Source organism: Haemaphysalis longicornis, unplaced genomic scaffold (assembly GCF_048455015.1).
Source record: "Haemaphysalis longicornis isolate Haplotype H1 unplaced genomic scaffold, Haemaphysalis longicornis Haplotype H1 scaffold_12, whole genome shotgun sequence".
Lineage (NCBI taxonomy): Eukaryota > Metazoa > Arthropoda > Arachnida > Ixodida > Ixodidae > Haemaphysalis > Haemaphysalis longicornis.
The window spans coordinates 47,685,171-47,702,046 of record NW_027526225.1 but is presented as its reverse complement, the minus strand read 5'-3'; the positions used below and the strand labels follow the sequence as shown (position 1 = coordinate 47,702,046).

General features: G+C 44.4%; 1 protein-coding gene across 1 annotated transcript; it reads left to right on the top strand.

Annotated features, from left to right (window-relative positions):
• The first annotated feature begins 4 nt into the window (after window positions 1-4).
• LOC144162609 (trimeric intracellular cation channel type 1B.1) lies at window positions 5-16,611 on the top strand. Its single transcript, XM_077693219.1, has 6 exons — window positions 5-245; window positions 4,116-4,272; window positions 6,801-6,985; window positions 9,289-9,376; window positions 10,084-10,498; window positions 13,767-16,611. The coding sequence occupies exons 1-5, from the start codon at window positions 125-127 to the stop codon at window positions 10,403-10,405; spliced, it is 873 nt and encodes a 290-aa protein (XP_077549345.1). The 5' UTR covers window positions 5-124; the 3' UTR covers window positions 10,406-10,498; window positions 13,767-16,611.
• The last annotated feature ends 265 nt before the right edge of the window (window positions 16,612-16,876 follow it).

Here is a 16,876-nt window from a genome sequence, read left to right as displayed (position 1 = left end):
TTCTGCGCAGGCGCAATGGCGAGGTCCCGCTGCGTACCAGCTCGCGCGTGCTATTTACGATTCCCGCACGATTCCCGAACAGCGAGCGGCGCTCCGGCCCCGTCCGAGGCAAAAGGACTTAAAAATGGATCCCGAAATGTTTCTCGACATTGCGAACCAAGTGACAAAGTTAAAGATGTACCCGTACTTCGACGTCGCCCACTGCATCATCACCTGTCTCTACCTGCGGGAGGATTTGGGACCCGGTAAGCGCTCGCGGGCCGGCCGCGGCTCGCGTACCCTTGGCGGTGGCCGGGAACAAACAAGCAGCAAAGAAAGGGGCCAAGGGTTTTGTTGGAGACCGTCCTAGGCCTCGCACAAGGCGGTGCAACCGAAGTTTTCCGGGCTTAGTCGACGCGATCGCAGTCGTACAATTAGTATACACGTCGAACTTTTTAGTTTCGTTCTTTCTTTGAATGCGGGTACTCAAACCGCACAGCTCGCCGTCCAAGCATTTCTGTGGGCGTAGTGAACGCCTAGAGCTCTGTGTAAACTTTCTCGAGCGACGCGATCCTTTTTTGGGACCCGTTCTAGAGTGTTTTGTTCGGCCCGCACAGGGCCTTCTAGCAACGCTGCGAGATATATGCAGCCGCGGTAGAGTGGTACGTTAATACATCTACCTTTCGCAGCGTGAGAGCTGTACGCCTGAGAGGACACGTGAAGCGCTCGAACGAAAGGCTGCAGCCGTGCCGTCGACGCGCTGTGGCATTGTTGGGGCCGCGGGACGTGGACAGCACAATAATTGCTGTTAAATAGGAGCATGGCTTTGTGGTTTGCTGTTTTTTTGGTAAGATTGCGCCTAACGCGTATAAACAAAAAAGTTGGTTTACGCTGTGTATTATGGCTAGTTTGAAGAGCGTAAAGTGACAAATCATACTTTGGGGCCTTTGCTTTTATAACTTGGCTTGTGTTGTCAAAACGCATTTTGCCTTCACTTTTTTCATTTTATGACTGATGGTACCTGAAACAAGAAAAAATAGAGGCAGAGAGATAGACGTGGCAGCAGCTTGGAAGCCACCAAACAAATAAGAAAGCCTCATATGATCTTTCCGAATAATTACCCGTTATCTGAAAGGTTCTTGCTCAATTACTTGAAGTGTCACCTCACAAAGTGAGGAAAAACACATTCACTCAGATGGTATACTGCCGGTCAATGTAAAACTCGAGAGTTTTTATGAGTGGTCACTTCAAGATCGTGTTGTGATTTGGGAGGGGTAAAAAAAAAACAACCCCATTTGCAGCCAATAGTGCGAAAACAGCATTCCAATTGTTACAAGGACAGTTTCGATTTCCATCATACCTTCAGGCGTTCTTTCATTTCCGTTGTGCGCGTCTTTCATTTCCGTTTCATCAGTGCACCACTTCAAGGTTTCCTTCGGTTGTGTTCAGTGATGCAACACATTAGGTAGCTGTAAAACTCTTTTCTTGAAAACAAATTGGGTTGCAAAAATGTGCAACGATCGCGCAATTTGCAGGGTTGCGGTATCTGGATACAGACGCAAGTTTGAATTCATCTGTGCTTCCAACTAGTGCTCTTATGGAGGTAGCTGTGCAACAAGAACACCTGGTGCTTAAATGTTATTGCGTGGATGATGCACTGGTGTGGTTGCACTCGGGACACCGAGAAGTTCCTTCCAGCACAATTGCTGGACGTGTTACGTGCTAAATATCTGACTCATGAATTGAAGTTTTTTGTATGTTGCTTATCTCCAGTTATTCTTTTTTCAAAGTTTAGGGCTCCTGGTCAACAGGTTTTTGCTGTATCAATTCGAACTGCACGGTCAACCGTTAAAGCACGGAGGTTAATACCAATCCTAGATTTGGATAGTTCAACAACACTGTTTCATTATAATTATCATCTCTTCTCTAAAGTAGTGATCTTTCTAGAGAAAAGAAAACAGATGTGTGAGATGATTCATTGAAGCTAAGATTGCCATACATCGCTGCGCAGTTTTTAGCAAAAAAGCTCGTGAATGAAAAATTTGTTTTCCTTTTTGACAAAAAATTGCAGAAATGGGGAATCAAATTGGCGAGATATGCTGTCAGTATTCGAAGGTATTTAGGGATGGTGGAAACTCTGGTACAACCAATTCTCGTTCATTCTGCTTTGCAGGACTGGTGGAATTATGGCAAAAAAAGTGAAGCTTCAGATAAACCGACGTAAAAAAAAATATGGCTGTACATCCTAATAGTATAGAGGTAAACGTGATTGAATTCAATTGAAGTTAAATTAATGGGAGTCGACGTTACTGTGGCCAAATCCTTTGCCTTCAGGTGAACCCCAAAATCTCCCGACATTTTCACCGCCAGCAGCATTTCTCTCCAAAAGTTTGCCATTTAACAAAAATACTTACAGCCCCGTTATGAGTCTGTAGCCTCAAACAAAATTCTTTTGGCTAAGTTATCATAATGAATGCCTATTAATGTCACTGTAGTGAATCATTCGATTGTTGGAAACTTGTTCATTTTGGTGGTGTCCTATGACGACTTATTGAAAGCAAGTTTCACTTGTGGGTACTCTGAGTGAATTGCCAAAACATAACTGCAGACATCGAGGGAAATTACCAGGCAGCCTTGCTATTATAATTACAAATTGAAATGGGTTTCAGTTGTAGCCTCACATTTTAAAAGTGGCTTGCTCAAAATGAATGTTGCGCGAATCCAGGGAGCTCATTTTGTCTCCTTCGGGTACATAAACTCAGATAGAGCTTGTCGCACATGAAGAAGTGCGGCTGAAAATTTCCTTCATAGTGATGATAGAGCTGAATTTCTCATGAACTTATAAAGATCGTATTCTACCCGATGTGCTACTTTAAAAATACTACCCAATTCTCTAGCCCAAATGTACAAAATTATAAAATCAGAAAACGAAAGAAACCTAATTATGTGGAGGATAACAGAAATGCTCCGAAATAAAGTGGTATTCTAACCAGCCACCCTAATTGACTGTGGAAAATAGTGCCAGAGCTTAGACGCTAAAATTTCATCACTCAAATGTGGACTTAAATTAAGGAATCACGGTAAAACCTTTTTAAAGCGTTTGTGCTGCCAGGAGTGCCCAGCACTTTCTGCGTAATAGGTTTTATGTTCAAAACACTGCAGCATGTACATGTAACATTCAAAGGTGAAAAAACGGTAAAAGTACTACGGGCCATGAGTGCCCTGGGGGTGCATTTTGGAAGCAGCCTTAGGTCACTCCAACCGCTTTGTGGGTCGGAATCGAAACACTCGGGCCACAGGTGGTGTTTTGCGACATCTGGAGTAGACGCATGGGATTAGGTGAAAGACTTAGATCACTGTGAGGTACACAAAGTCGTACAAAAATTAAAAGTGTGAGGCGCAAGCTGTGGATCATGTTCCCTGAAACAGTGGTGTCGGCTACCACACGAGCAATATGAGCTACCTTGAGAGGTAGAGGTACCAACGGCAGCAAACCAGTAGGCTCCTGATGATGGTGAGCGAGCAGAATGAGCTTCAGAAGGGGCTGTACAGGGAGCCAGTCATTCAATTCAATTCAATTCTTCGTTTTCCTTTGGGAGGAGGGGGCTGGAGCTAAAAGCTGTGCATCTAGCTTGACAGAGGCTCCAGCCCCGTATACAATGGCATCAGTGTCGGCAATGCGACACTCGTTGTAGGTAAAACATAATTAACAAAAACATACTCAACACAACCAAAGAATTGATTGTACATATCGTAAACAGAACTGCATAAAACTGTTTTTAGGATGCTCATGTTGCTCACAAAATATCAAAGGCATATACAAATACAGGCGTATTAAACACCCTTGCTTTTAACCAAAAGCTCAGGTGCTTTCTCTGCAACGAAAAAGGTGTTGAGCATCAGAATAAAAATCATTCTGAGAAATCCAAGGGACATATTGATGTCCAAAGAACATGTGAGCTCAAACGGTGCTACACAATTTCTGGCAATGCAGTCTAATATGCGAGTGGTCATGCGGTCATCTACCCAAAGTTCAATAAAGTTCAATGGCAGGTCAACAGAAGTTCGAACTAGGCTTTCGCATTCACATTCTTTGAAAGCTCTGAGCATCTCCCTGTAATGTGTCTCCTGTGCAGGTTCCCAGCTGTTCTCCCGGAAGCACCCCATGTCATGCTGGATATCGAGCATGTTCTCCATCTTTGCCGGTGGCATCCTGTCAGCATTTCTGCTGGGCGAGCCCATCCTGGGCGTTTTCAAGAACAACCAGCAGCTGCTGCTGGCCACAGCAGTGTGGTGCGTGCAATCGGCGATTTTTATTTGCAGTCGCTACTCACTCTGCTTAGCGGTCTCTGCTTTGCTAAACTGCTACAAAAGAATAGCTGTATTGCTTCAGGTGAGAGGAGCAAGAACGGAACCTTGAGGCACACCAGGGAAAACAGGGCTTGTTTAGAGATTTTAGGTTTTTATTTTGTTGCATGGTGTGAGTTTACTGACAAAGAGCAAGCAATCAAAATGAAATTTTATCAAAGATCAAGAAATAAAAGTTCGGCATAAAATCGCAAAAACAAGCCATTACATATATTTTGGCATTGTAATGAGTGTAACAAAATAAAACTTGCCTAAAAAGGCAGGTAGAATAGTACCTACCAGGAGCAGCAAGAGATGGGAAAAAGTTGGAAGGAAGGAACTTGCATTTTCTCGCAATTAATCAGATAAAACTGACAAATTTTTATGAAAGCGAATGGACAAAATGTTTGCTAGTATTTAATTTTTGTCAGTGTCATAGAAGGTAGGTGATTATAGCAATTTTCTGACTGGTAACCTAGAAGAACTAGTCGGATTTTCCTCTTAATGCATGCATGTACCTGATTAAGAAGTTGAACCACCGTGTCGTTTAGTCTTTACTACCACTGAAGCACAGCCACAGTTGCAGGCCTTGGAATACTACCTCTGCTCAACAGCAGAGGGAATGTCTTAGCCGCAGACTCATTGCAGTAGGAAGGGTACATTTAGTATGAGGAGCGGCTGCATTTTATCTTTTTCATGATGCAGAGCGATTCAGAGGCGAAGCCACGTATGCGCCCTCACGTTACTGTTTCCTGCCTCCATATGTGCACATCCGTATCCCATCCCCCATCCCGTAAGCACAGGCAGTATCATGTTTCTGCGCCGCCTGTCTTCTCCAATGCCAGTTTCCTGTCACTAGTAGGGATCAGATGAACACTGCAGGCAAAGATGTACATCTTGCCAGAATCATCTGCTTGCAAAACGTTGCAGCAGTTTTTGTGCTATTTGCTCTAGCCTCGTTAATATGGGTGCACTGAATTAAGGAAAAATCATGCTGTGGCCTTGTTTTTCGATGGTTTTGAATGTATGTTGTTGGTGTAGCTGCATCCTTGTGTGCTCATCTAGTGACATGTTTGTGAGAAAAATAGGGACTGTTTGCATAAAAAGTCCTCGTGCAACATTTCCTGCACTTGGTTAATTAAGCCTTGCGAAACAAATAATTGCGCATTGTCTCGTAAGTACTTCTAGGATAGGTACTTAAATGTTAGCTATGGTTAGTTTTTCAACTGGGCTGGGAGTTAATAATTTGAAAGTATCTTTCAAATAACAGGTGAATTGTTTACAAAGAGAACACGTTTTCTCTTTTCCCTTCCCCCACTCAGTTTTAACACAAATTGGGGACTCCTTTGTTGTCTCGTCAATTCAGATATTTCAATTGCCTTAAGAATTGAACGCTTACCTTTTGATGCTTTTGAGTATTAAATGGACTCTTTATAAAGAAAGTATGTTTTCTCTCAAAACTCACCAAAAACAAAAAACAAAAGGACAAACTTCATGATTGTTTTGGGTGTCATTAAAAAATGCGGGAGTGCACATAAAGTTAAATGGTGTAGTTAGATAAAAACAAATACTGCGAGAGACTAGGAGCATTTTGGTATCACAAGGTGTGTATATTCAGCAAAACGAAAGTGCTGTTCTCAAGGTTTGTTATCAAGATTGGCAAAAGCTGCAACATGTTTTCTCGTGGAGGCCATGCTAAAATATTTACAGTAACTTCAAATAAAAGAAACTCATAAAATCCTTTCATAAAACAGCAAAAAAATTGAATATGAAATTGTGGCAGTTTCTTTTCCTATTTTTGCACTCATGGGAGCAATGAGGCTGCGGAGTGCTCAGGGCATTTCACGTGTTAGGTAAGGCAGATATGTTTTTCTAGTAGATCGGTGTCATTTGGGACGTGGACAAATGTTTACATGTCAAAATTGTTGGCAAATGTCCCATTCATGCTTCAGTATCGAGAAACACAGTTGCATTGCTCCAAATGACCAGTGTTCTATCTGTAGAGCAAGTGATTGGCTTGCAGACGCGTGCAACTCTATCTGTCATCTTTCGTTGTTCGAACAAAATGCGTGTTGTGGTGCAGTCATGAAATGTTTCTTTTCACAAGATATTGAAGCCTGGGAAAGAAAGATATCAGTGCTCCTATTTCTTTTTTTTTACTTTTTCTTCATAGTGGAAGCTCTCATTAGGAGCCGGTTATGCAAGTACGCGGCATGGTCGAAACATTCTTTTGCAATGTATAAAGTTGTAGGTTGAATTCTGAGAGTCCATTGGTGTTCTTGAAGGAAGCCAGGTACAAATGTTTAGCGTGCATTGTAGAACCTCCACTAATTAGAACTGATCCAAGTGCCATGGCTACTGCACACCTCATCACAGCCTGCGTGTTCAAGCCTGGCATGTTAATTCCCCGTACTGTAATTCTGCCTGGGGTGGTGTGAGGGTGCAGCGTCTCTCTTTGCACCCCCTTTGTGCAGGTACGCCATCTTCTACTCGCCCTTTGACCTGGTGTACAAGGTGTGCAAGTTCTTCCCCTGCAAGCTGGTCGTGGCGCTCATGAAGGAGGTGACGCGCTGCAAGAAGGTGCACGACGGGGTCATGCACGCCGCCAAGGTCTACCCCAATGGCTACCTCATCATGGTCATCATCGGCGTCGTCAAGGGTGGGCTACTCCTCCTCCCCCCCCCCCCTCCTCCTCTAGAGAACTTATTCTCTTCCATTGTATTATGTGCAGTAATCTTGTGCAGGGAAACTTGTGGGGTAAGCACATCGAACGCTCTAGGGCCTTGGGTGAACCACTTCTTAGATTAGCTTTTGGGAGAAGGAATCCTATCACCTCCGGCACCTCAATCCTAAACTATGCTGAGGTACAGTTGAAAACTCTCTCCAAGGGCTAGTACTGTGTGATGGGATTTACCCTGCTTTTCCCAAATAAGAGCCAACCCTCCGCCGTGGCTCAATGGCTAAGGCATTCTGCCGCTTAGCCCGAGAATGTGGATTTGACTGCGGCCCCAGTAGATGCTTTTCTGATGGAGGCGAAAAGCGAAAATGCTGTCCGTGTGTTGAGATTTCGGCGTACGTTAAAGGGCCCCAGGTGGCCTGAACGAATTCAGAGCCCTTCACCACTGTGCTGTTCCTGGTAGCCCAGGTAAAACCTTCAGCGCGTTAAGCTACCCAAAATTTGACTCTTTGCTTACTTAGCCCCCCCAAACCCTCCCCCCGCTCTTCCCTTTTTGTTTTCTTGGCAGGCCTTTCTCAAATAGCAAAATGGCTGGGGAATTTATTGTTTTGAATTTTATCTGTCGCAGTCTCGCGCAGGGAAACTCGTGGGGAGATACCCTGTCATAGGCGTTATCCGGCTCTACTTAAATAACAAGCATAGTGGCTCTGAAAATGACAAAGGTCTTGGAGGCAAGTAGTGGCATTTTATTTAGCAATCCCCAGGTTTTCCCCAGTGATGAAACATGTGTGCCAGAATTTTAAATTTGTAAGCATTTTTATGTGGACTCGACCAGCAAACCTGTCCGTCCCTCTCTATGTCACCTGGTATGTCACACTTTCTCCGCGTACGAAAATGCTGTGAACGAAGGGCGTTGGGACTTTCATTTTTTTCATAATGAGACCAGTTATATTGCCCCTCAAAAACTTATTCCCATCAATTTATTTGTGTAACGTAGCAGTTGAGTTGAAACCTAGATGCATGGACGGGAGCATTTGTTTGCTTTGAAGAAGCACTTTTGTGTACAAAGAAATCAAACTAAATTCATGGTTCATCCCTCTGTCACAAAAGACGTTGATAAAACATAGAATGTGATGAGTGGTGGCTGTATTTATAAACATGCAGGCACAGGTGCGTCCTTCTTAAAAAGCGCCATGAAGACAGAACACAAGTTTTTTATTAGGCTTTTCGATTTAAGCACCGAAGGATGTTTTTCTAACCGCAAAAAAGTGGTGATGTTGCAAAGCTTTCAAATTTTGTGCTGCATGACGTCAGCTGTGATAGGGGGAATGCTTTGTGATTGTACACAGGGCTCAATTTTTACGTGTACAGAAATACAACATACTCTGCGATAAGACAAAAACAACTGTAAATGTTTTTTCTGGGAACACTATAAAAGTAATGCATTCATGGTGCTAGCGAGCATTGCACAGGATGAAGCTAAGATGAGGATGAAATGCACATTGGCATGCGTTTCATCCTGTCTTTAGCTTTGTCCTGTGTAACCTTCGCTCAGAGATCTTCAATATACTTACGCCAGTTGCGAAACTCCGCTTCGGAATCCAGGTTGTACGAACACCCCTGCTTCCTTGAAGCTTAAAGGCATGTAAGTGTATTGTTGCTGCAAGCACGGGTCAAAGAACTTAACTTTACCAAACATTTACTGAGTAACACATTCTAGTTGACAGCTTAGTAACAAAGCTGGCTTATTGGGAAATAGTAAACTAGGCGATGTTTACTTATGTGTCCACGGTTTTTCTTTCACATCTTACGGTAGCCACCACAAGTGCTCGAGTACTAGTACTTCAACTTTCTGCCGACAGACAGCAGGCCAGTCAACGTGCCCCACGCTTGCCCTAGCTGCCTGCCTCCAGTGCAGGGGACAAACCGCAGAACACATTTGATACAGAGGATCTAGGAGGAGTTTCATAACTGGTGTACACTGAGTGACTGGTACCACTCAAGTGACTGGTTTACCTGAGTAGTGTACATTGAGTGGCTTAGTGTACTCAATGTGCATTGGGTACATGGAGTGGTGGTGTACATGGAGTGACTGGTGTACATTGAATGACTGATGTTTACTAGCACCATGAATTCCTTGTCACTAACAGCCTCACCCAACTCACCACTTCAACTGACTAAAAAGCTCATTTCAACTTGATTCCCAAGTAAGTTATGGTACAGCTAAAACAGAGAAAGAGCGAGACAAAGACAAGAAAGCCCTCTTCTTTTCTTTGTGTGTGCAGGCAACGGGTCGTCTTTCCTGAAGGTGTTTGAGCGGCTGCTCCGGGGCTTCTGGACTCCACAAGCCATGGAGCTCATGCAGCCGAGTTTGTGAGTTCGCTTTGGGCACATCCCGTTGACTCGCACAGTGGCTAGCCTGTGTGGGTGACTGCTATATTTGGTGACTGCTCAACCCTTGGTGAAACAAATATGCGGGCAAACAGGGCAGCTGAAGGGTCGCAGACATGAGCGAAGTGCTGTATGCCTGCCTAAAAGCAGCATAAAGCAGCAGTGGTGGCTATCATTATCCTAACCCGGTGGTTTTGAGGCCATTTTTTTTCTTCTCAGGAGTTCTCGTGACCAGTAAGTGACAAAAAAATGCAACAACCAAGCTGGGGCAGTTGTCAGAATGCGGTCATGTCATATAAATTGTATTGTTTTGAATAAGAGTACTGTACTGTATTGTATTGTATTGCTTCGGGATTTTATTGCCTAGAAAACATTCCACAGAGAAGTGTTCGAGACCCTATGTGTCATAAGGCAGTTTAAAAGAATTTTTGGAGTAGAAAACAGAGACACCGATCAAAAGAAACTCTCAAAAACTTTAAAAAACAACAAACAAGACGTTTCTGCTTCACTCCGGAAACCTTGTTCACAATGGTTTACAATGGCTTCTATTGTGAACGAGGCTTCAGTAGCAAAGCTGAAACCCACAGTCTGTGGGTTTTACGAATTTCCAAGAAGTCATCAGGTTGGCAGGTATGAGGTTGACGGAGACGTCCATAATCTGCTCTCCACCCCCCCTCCCCTTGTTGCAGCGCCACCAAGGCGTGCGTGGTGGCCTCGGTGATCTTTGTGCTGGACAAGAAGACGGAGCTGGTGTCGGCCCCGCACGCGCTGGTCTACCTGGGCATCGTGGTGTTCCTGCTGTACTTCAAGCTGTCGGCCATGCTGCTGGGCATCCACGACCCGTTCCTGCCCTTCGAGAACCTCTTCTGCGCCGTCTTCCTGGGCGGCATCTGGGACGCCCTGGGACGGGCCCTCTCCTCCGGGGGAGGCCGCGGGGGAGAGGGGGCCGGGGGAAAGGGTGAGGGCGCCAAGAACGGCGGAAAGGCCGAGGGCGCCAAGAAGAAGGACTGACCTCTCCCCCTCCTCCTCCTCGTTTGGTTGCGGGGGAGAGAGAGGCGTCTCTCTCTCAACCCTCCTCTCCACAGGGCAGCCGGAAGAAACGAGGCAAGTACCGGGCGAACTGGGGGTGATCAAGTAGCATTATCCTAGGGCGGCCGGATAACATTATGAGCGCTGGCCGACATTACCATATTCAGGGGTGAGACAGCTGAATCAGATTTGGGAGCAGTTTTTGGAGCAGCGAAATCTCGATTTTGGAGCAGAAGAACCTTGATTTGGAGCAGAAGAACAACGTTTATCTTATGTCACCTTAGAAGCCTCAAAAATCAAATTTTTGGCTACTCGGGGTGGGGGGTGGGGGGTGGGTGGGGGGTGGGGAGTGCACTTTTTATTCAGTTTTGAACGTACATAACATTGGAACAGCCTTTCAATAACAATTTTCTACAAAAGTATCACAAGGTACAAACTGCAATACCTTTTTACAAACCATTTTTAAATTCTTAGGCTCTATGCATAGATAGCGTGGAGCTCCATTGAAAATATCAAATTGAAAAACTAAGCAATTGTAAGGCATTTTTATTATCATGTGAATGCCGAAATTATTTTTGCAATCCCAGACTTGGTATTAAGCACAAATGTAGAGCCAAGGCAAAGCTTGCGCAAAGTGACGTGACAGTCGGCGGACCATCCACCACCCTCTCCACCCCCCTCCTCCTCGCCAGCCCTCCCATTTAAATTCCCACAGTGCAAGTTCACTACAATCGTAATTTGAGTAACGTTGGCATGTTTAGCTACCTCCCTTTCGGCATTAAATTTTACTTCAGATATATGAACCATTGCAATATTACTAGCTTGCAATAATAGCAAGTCCCGCAATCGGACACTGCTTGAACATTTTGCGATGTAGCCTGCGCCACCACTTCTGCATTGCCGATCCTCCCATTCCCGCTGCTTGCAAGGCAGCAATAACTGAGCGTTTTATAACACCGCAATGAGTCCGAAATTTCACTTCAAGCACGCACTACACCTCACACTCAAGGCCGGAACACGGTGAATTCGCGGGCACCACGTTGTTTGTTATGAACTCCGTCTTTCGAGTCACGCAACTTTCCGCAACAGATCAAACGATTGAATGTAGACCCAGCCACCCCATAACCACAACCACAGTAGAAATCGGCAAACAGCACTCTGTCTGAACCACGACCAACTGCTTCGCCAGGTGGCCATATTTCCGAATCATCACCACATAAAGATGGCGGCGCCCACTAACGTCGTTCCGGAGATATGGCGCTCCAAAAATTGCCGTTTTTTCATCTACTTGTACAAGTAGTTTGTCACCTCAAGTACATATTTTTTCTACAGGACTTTGCAATGTTTTTCGATGGGAAAACTTTGAAAACGCACAGAATATACCATGTGCAAACCTACATTGTGACTTCCAAAAAAACTATCTCGGGGACAATGTGGGTTTTTTTATTGAATGATCAATCAATTAAACCTTTACGAACAGCACCATTTCGGGAAAATTATGTCGTCAATAAGCATTTTTCTCCACTGAAACTGAAGAAGAGTTAAAAGCCTCGGCTCTTAGACTGTTTTGGAGCAGTTTGGTGCAATTTTTGCAATTTTCAAGCTTTTGGAGCAGTCCGGCGCAGGAAAACCAATTTGTATCAAAACTGCGCAATATGCGCAGCTGTTTCACCCCTGCATATTTATTCAAATATAAGAAAAGGTTTTGTTCCGAAATTCGTAGTCTCAAAGTCATACCCTGCCTTATATTTGAAGCTCAGTATACATATATGGAGATCGTTTTGACTCTCCAAACTGCACCCTCGCCTTATAATCATGAATGCCTTATAATTGAATAAATATGGTAAGCTATCGGGAGATCTCTCGCGCGAGAAGAAACTGCGTGGCTACGGAAGTCGGTGTTCAGCTGTGCAGCTCCCAAATGAATTGGGCGGGTATCATTTGGTCCATCAGGTGCTGCTGCCTTCTTCATTGTTGCAGCTACAAAGCTTGGGAAAAATGGGAAAAATGGGACAAAAAGATTCAGGAAAGGAAAAAAAATTGAATGGAAGCGTTAGAAGTCAAGAACGCTTTATATACAATGTAGTCACGTGTGCCGTGGTGCCACTGGAGTTAATTTATTACAGACAGTGTAAACTTTCTAAGCAGTGCTAATTCAAAAAAAAAAAAAGAAAGCGGCATTAGTAAAAAAATATATATATATGGCCATTCCAGAGCCTCAAAACATTCTGCAGGATGTGGTCACCTGGGTGCAGCCGTAATGATAGCAACTTTGGAGGCATGCCAGTATGGATGATTGGAAGCTGTCACAACAGCTCGATGTGAAGTAGTTTTTGATCGAAACAGAGTCAGTTTTAAATTGAGCATGTTATACGGTAAAACTCAGTAGTACCACGATACAAAGAAAAAACAACAAACATGATCTTTAGTTCAAAACCTCGGAAGTGCCAGTTAGCTCAAATATTTTTTACCCCCCAACGGGAAGGATACAAAACTTGTTGCTCTGTACAGTTTACAACACTAAAAATGGCCAAGTATCTGCTCCTTTAGTTGCAAATGTCGACGAAAGGTGATAGTCGACTGGCGCCCCTGCCAAGTAAATGTCTCCCTTATCTTTCCACTCGCTTCTCATGCTGGTCCACTCCCGTCTCGTTCCTCCTCAGATAACACGATAGAAATTTGCTCAAGTCAATTTAAGTTTACGACATGCCACTGCTCCAAGTCGGGTGCCTCAATGCCAGCGCTGCCATACAGCGGAGATGCGTGTGAATCGAGGCACCCTACTACATCGTCTATATAACCACGTTGCCGTACTCCACGAGCGTTGCAAGCGGAACGTGGAGCCTATCTAGTGGAGCCATTCGTTACTGCGCCGCCAGGTAGCGCGGGCAACAGCAGGTGATGGTTTCCTGCAGTTGATGTAATATTTCATTTGCTATCACATAAACTAAGCATTTGTAAATTTTTAGTGAGGGTTAACAGTGCAAATATTACTTACGGTATGTGTTGATTTTCTGCCTTATATTTGTGTAATGTCCTGTTCTTGTTCAGCAATGTGAACAAGTATGAACATTGACACTGGACTTAGACATTTAGATTTGGCTGTGCGTACATAAGCCCATTGCGCAGCTTCTTTCACTTTGGCCGGGTGGCTGAATCAAGTCACAGACAGACATACAGACCAAAATTTCTGCGTTTAAGTAGCCCAAGAAAGACTATCGTCTTTAAAAGTGCGTGGATACCTTGCTGGTTATAGCTGATACGGCATAGGATCACTCCCAATGTGTCGATCGATACCTGTCGTGCTAATTATGTTCTCACCTCTGCTTCTTTGTTCGTCTAGGTTGCCTGTGCTTGCAGCTGTCGGACTACTGCCAGTCAAGCAAGTTTTTCTCCCGCTGCCATTCGTCGAACTTTGGGGGTGCGCAAGGGTTATCTAATGCATATGTATCGCGCAAGTGGGCACCCTCTGTTTTGTGCCCCCTGTGTTCGGTCTATTGTTCCATCACCTCTCTGACCTGACCTGCCCAGCAGTTGACAGACTCCTTCCAAGAGATGAACTTTTCTTTTTAACGCCAAGACAAGTGACTCTGCGAGTCTGCTATGACCGGTGAAATGTAATTTATTGTACGGGGGAATTCAAAGTGGTTTTATGGTTGGTTCATTTTTTATGAAGATACCGCACTGTCTTACGGTGAGATAATTCTTCCGTCTGTAATAAAAGAACCGTTTGTCGATAAGTCTATGTACCTAATGTCAATAGGTCTATTACCTAACGTTTATTTAATGACTGTTTCCTTTTAGTTCCTGAGATTGTGTACTTTAAGCTCAATTTTGCACAGAATGTAACTGCAATGGTGGCGAGTGACACACGTATCTTGCTCAGCACTGTCTGTGGAACACTTGGAAGAATGATGTGTGGCTTTTTGGAGAGTACAAGAGTGCTTTTAAATTATTAAGAAAGCAGAAAAAGGTGAAGTGGTTTTCTTGAGAGCTACTGTACAGTGTGTCTTGGATGGTGCTGTTCTAATGACTGGAAGCTGGTTTTAGGGCCTAGGCATGCCTTTTATAGTTCGTATAACCAGTGTTTTAGTATTTTATAGTGACGCAGCAGGAATGAGGTCACGTTTCTTCAGAGTGCCAGCCACTGTGCAGTAAGCACTTTCGTAGAAAGAGCGCTGAGGTGGGTAGGTAGGTAGGGTAAGTTGTCCGGTTTCTTTTTATTGTAGATCCCTATTTCAGCCTTGCATTTTCACGCATATGTGTGGAGAAATAGCCGCCACGTTTTATCGATGTTCTGCTGGGGTGTGAAAAGGACTACAGTTTTGTTTTGCTTGATGCAAGCCAAATACCCCTTCTTAATTTCTACGCCGAGTCAAAGTACGACTTTGACTTGACAGCGTAGTCTTGAAGCCGTCGCAAGCTCTACTCTGGCCATTTTTAAGTCCTTTGCCAACAGCAACTACTCCAATCGCCAGCGCCGAAAAAAATAAGAGCGGAGCTTTGCGATGCTTTTGGGACTTGCGCAAAAAGTGAGAAATTGTGCACCGAACTAAAGGAGCACCGCGGTTTTAAACTGAACAGCATTTCGGAGATTCAAGGTTTTCCTTTGGGGTAAGGGAGTCGTGTTTACAAGTATTTGTGGCAATACGCAAACATTGTTTAAGTGCAGAGCACTTTAAGGGCTCGCCTTGTCGCTGTAGCGTGTCTGCTGTAACGCTTCATTGTCAAGTGACTGCCGGAATCAGGTGGCTCAGCGAGACTACACACCCAAGTAGAGCCCCACGGCGTACTGTAATGGCGTATCACAGAGGCTTCGACAACCAAGTAATAATCGTTCGAAACTCTTGAACCGTGAGCGCTTGTCATACAACTCCCTGTTGTTTAGCGCAAAAAAAAAAAAAACTTCAGGTACATTTGAGGCAAAATCTGTGTATATAACCGGCAGCCCCCGTGTCCATTTAGCTAAGACCGCCCGCCGTTGGGCTGATTTTTAAATTGACGCGGTCCGAACTGCGCAGTAAGGTGCTGGCACGTGCGGTATGAAAAAAAAAGCACAAAAAGAACAGAACTCTCGCTAGGCAGGGGGCGCGCGAGCACTGAGAAGGCGGGAAAGTCGAATTGCATTGGACAAAGCCCCGTTCAAGGGGAGTGAGACCGGGAGGCGAAGAGCGTGATGGGTGGTAGCAGTGAGCGGATACTGGTACCACAGCCCATTATGGCGAATCGCTGCTCGGCACTTCCGACAGTTTTCACGTTGAGTGGAACGGCTTTAGTTTTTTTTTTCATTTCAACCCCACACCGGTGATTGGGAGGCGAAGTGTGCGTCTTTTTTTTGCGTTGTGGAACATTGTTGAAGTTTGTCAGTCTGCATACAGGGAAACATTGCAATCCTTCCTACATTTTGGACTTGACAAAATTTATCTACTCGTACTCTGCGTACTATCAGACACTGTTGCACAAGAAATAAAGTAGTATGTTTGTTTGCAATGAAATGGTAACGTGCAAAGTACCATTTTACGTGCTGTGATGGTAATAAGTTTGTGGCAACAATGTAATGCAATGTGTTTCAGCATGCGAAGTTAGTGTGCACACTGCACCGGCGGTGTGCTGGTTCCGAGATTATTGTACGAGTCGCAATATTCAATGTGCAATAATTTATCTGGTCATCGCCCAGCTGTAACATTGAATATGGTCGGTTCTTCGTGGATGTTCAACACTGGGCGCAAGAAAAATGTGTTTTCCTTCTTTTGTATGCACATTACACCGCAACTGTAATCCATCAGTAGTTGTCAGCCAATCTTGAACAGGTACAGTTAAAATGTCAGCAGTACAGTTAAAGTAAGGTGAAGTTTTAAAACAGCAATTGTGGATTGAACGTGCAACTGAGATTCCCTTCAGGTAGCACCTTGTTAAACTGCTTGGAGTGGTTGTGTCTTCCAAGGTCTCTAAACTGGATTTTTGCCATGGGAAATTCCAGTGTACCTTGGGTGAACCAGAAAGTGATGCGAAAAATGTTCCTGGGGAAAAAAAAGTCCAGCTGTACTAGTCGTTTTTGACTCCTCCCCCATCGCACCGTCCTGAAATCCCCCCCTCCCCCCGAAACATGGGACTGTTTTTTCGTGTACCAATCACTTTTCATGGCCGTAGTGGCGACGAGCCAATAAAACAAAATGTTGACCTTCCTAGCGTTCGGACTCTTCACTGGCTTTAACTCCTCTGGGTTGGTTGACCAACACCATGCCCACAACTTCCCTTGACATGGTTGCACACATGAGCGCACGTTCACAATGAAAAGATGAAAAGCGCCTTCCAATCGGCAGACTTTTGCAGTTATGATGATGAAAATTGGAGGCCATATGTAGTTTTTTATTAGGATTGTATATATAAAACTTGTTTTTGTGTAAAACGACTATGTTCAAATTTATTTGGATTTTTATATTTGATTTTTTG

Coding starts and splice junctions, on each gene's coding strand:
- LOC144162609 (XM_077693219.1), top strand. CDS start 125: ATGGATCCCGAAATGTTTCTCGACATTGCGAACCAAGTGACAAAGTTA. Junction 246..4,115: donor GCGGGAGGATTTGGGACCCG/GTAAGCGCTCGC, acceptor TCTCCTGTGCAG/GTTCCCAGCTGTTCTCCCGG. Junction 6,986..9,288: donor CATCATCGGCGTCGTCAAGG/GTGGGCTACTCC, acceptor TTGTGTGTGCAG/GCAACGGGTCGTCTTTCCTG.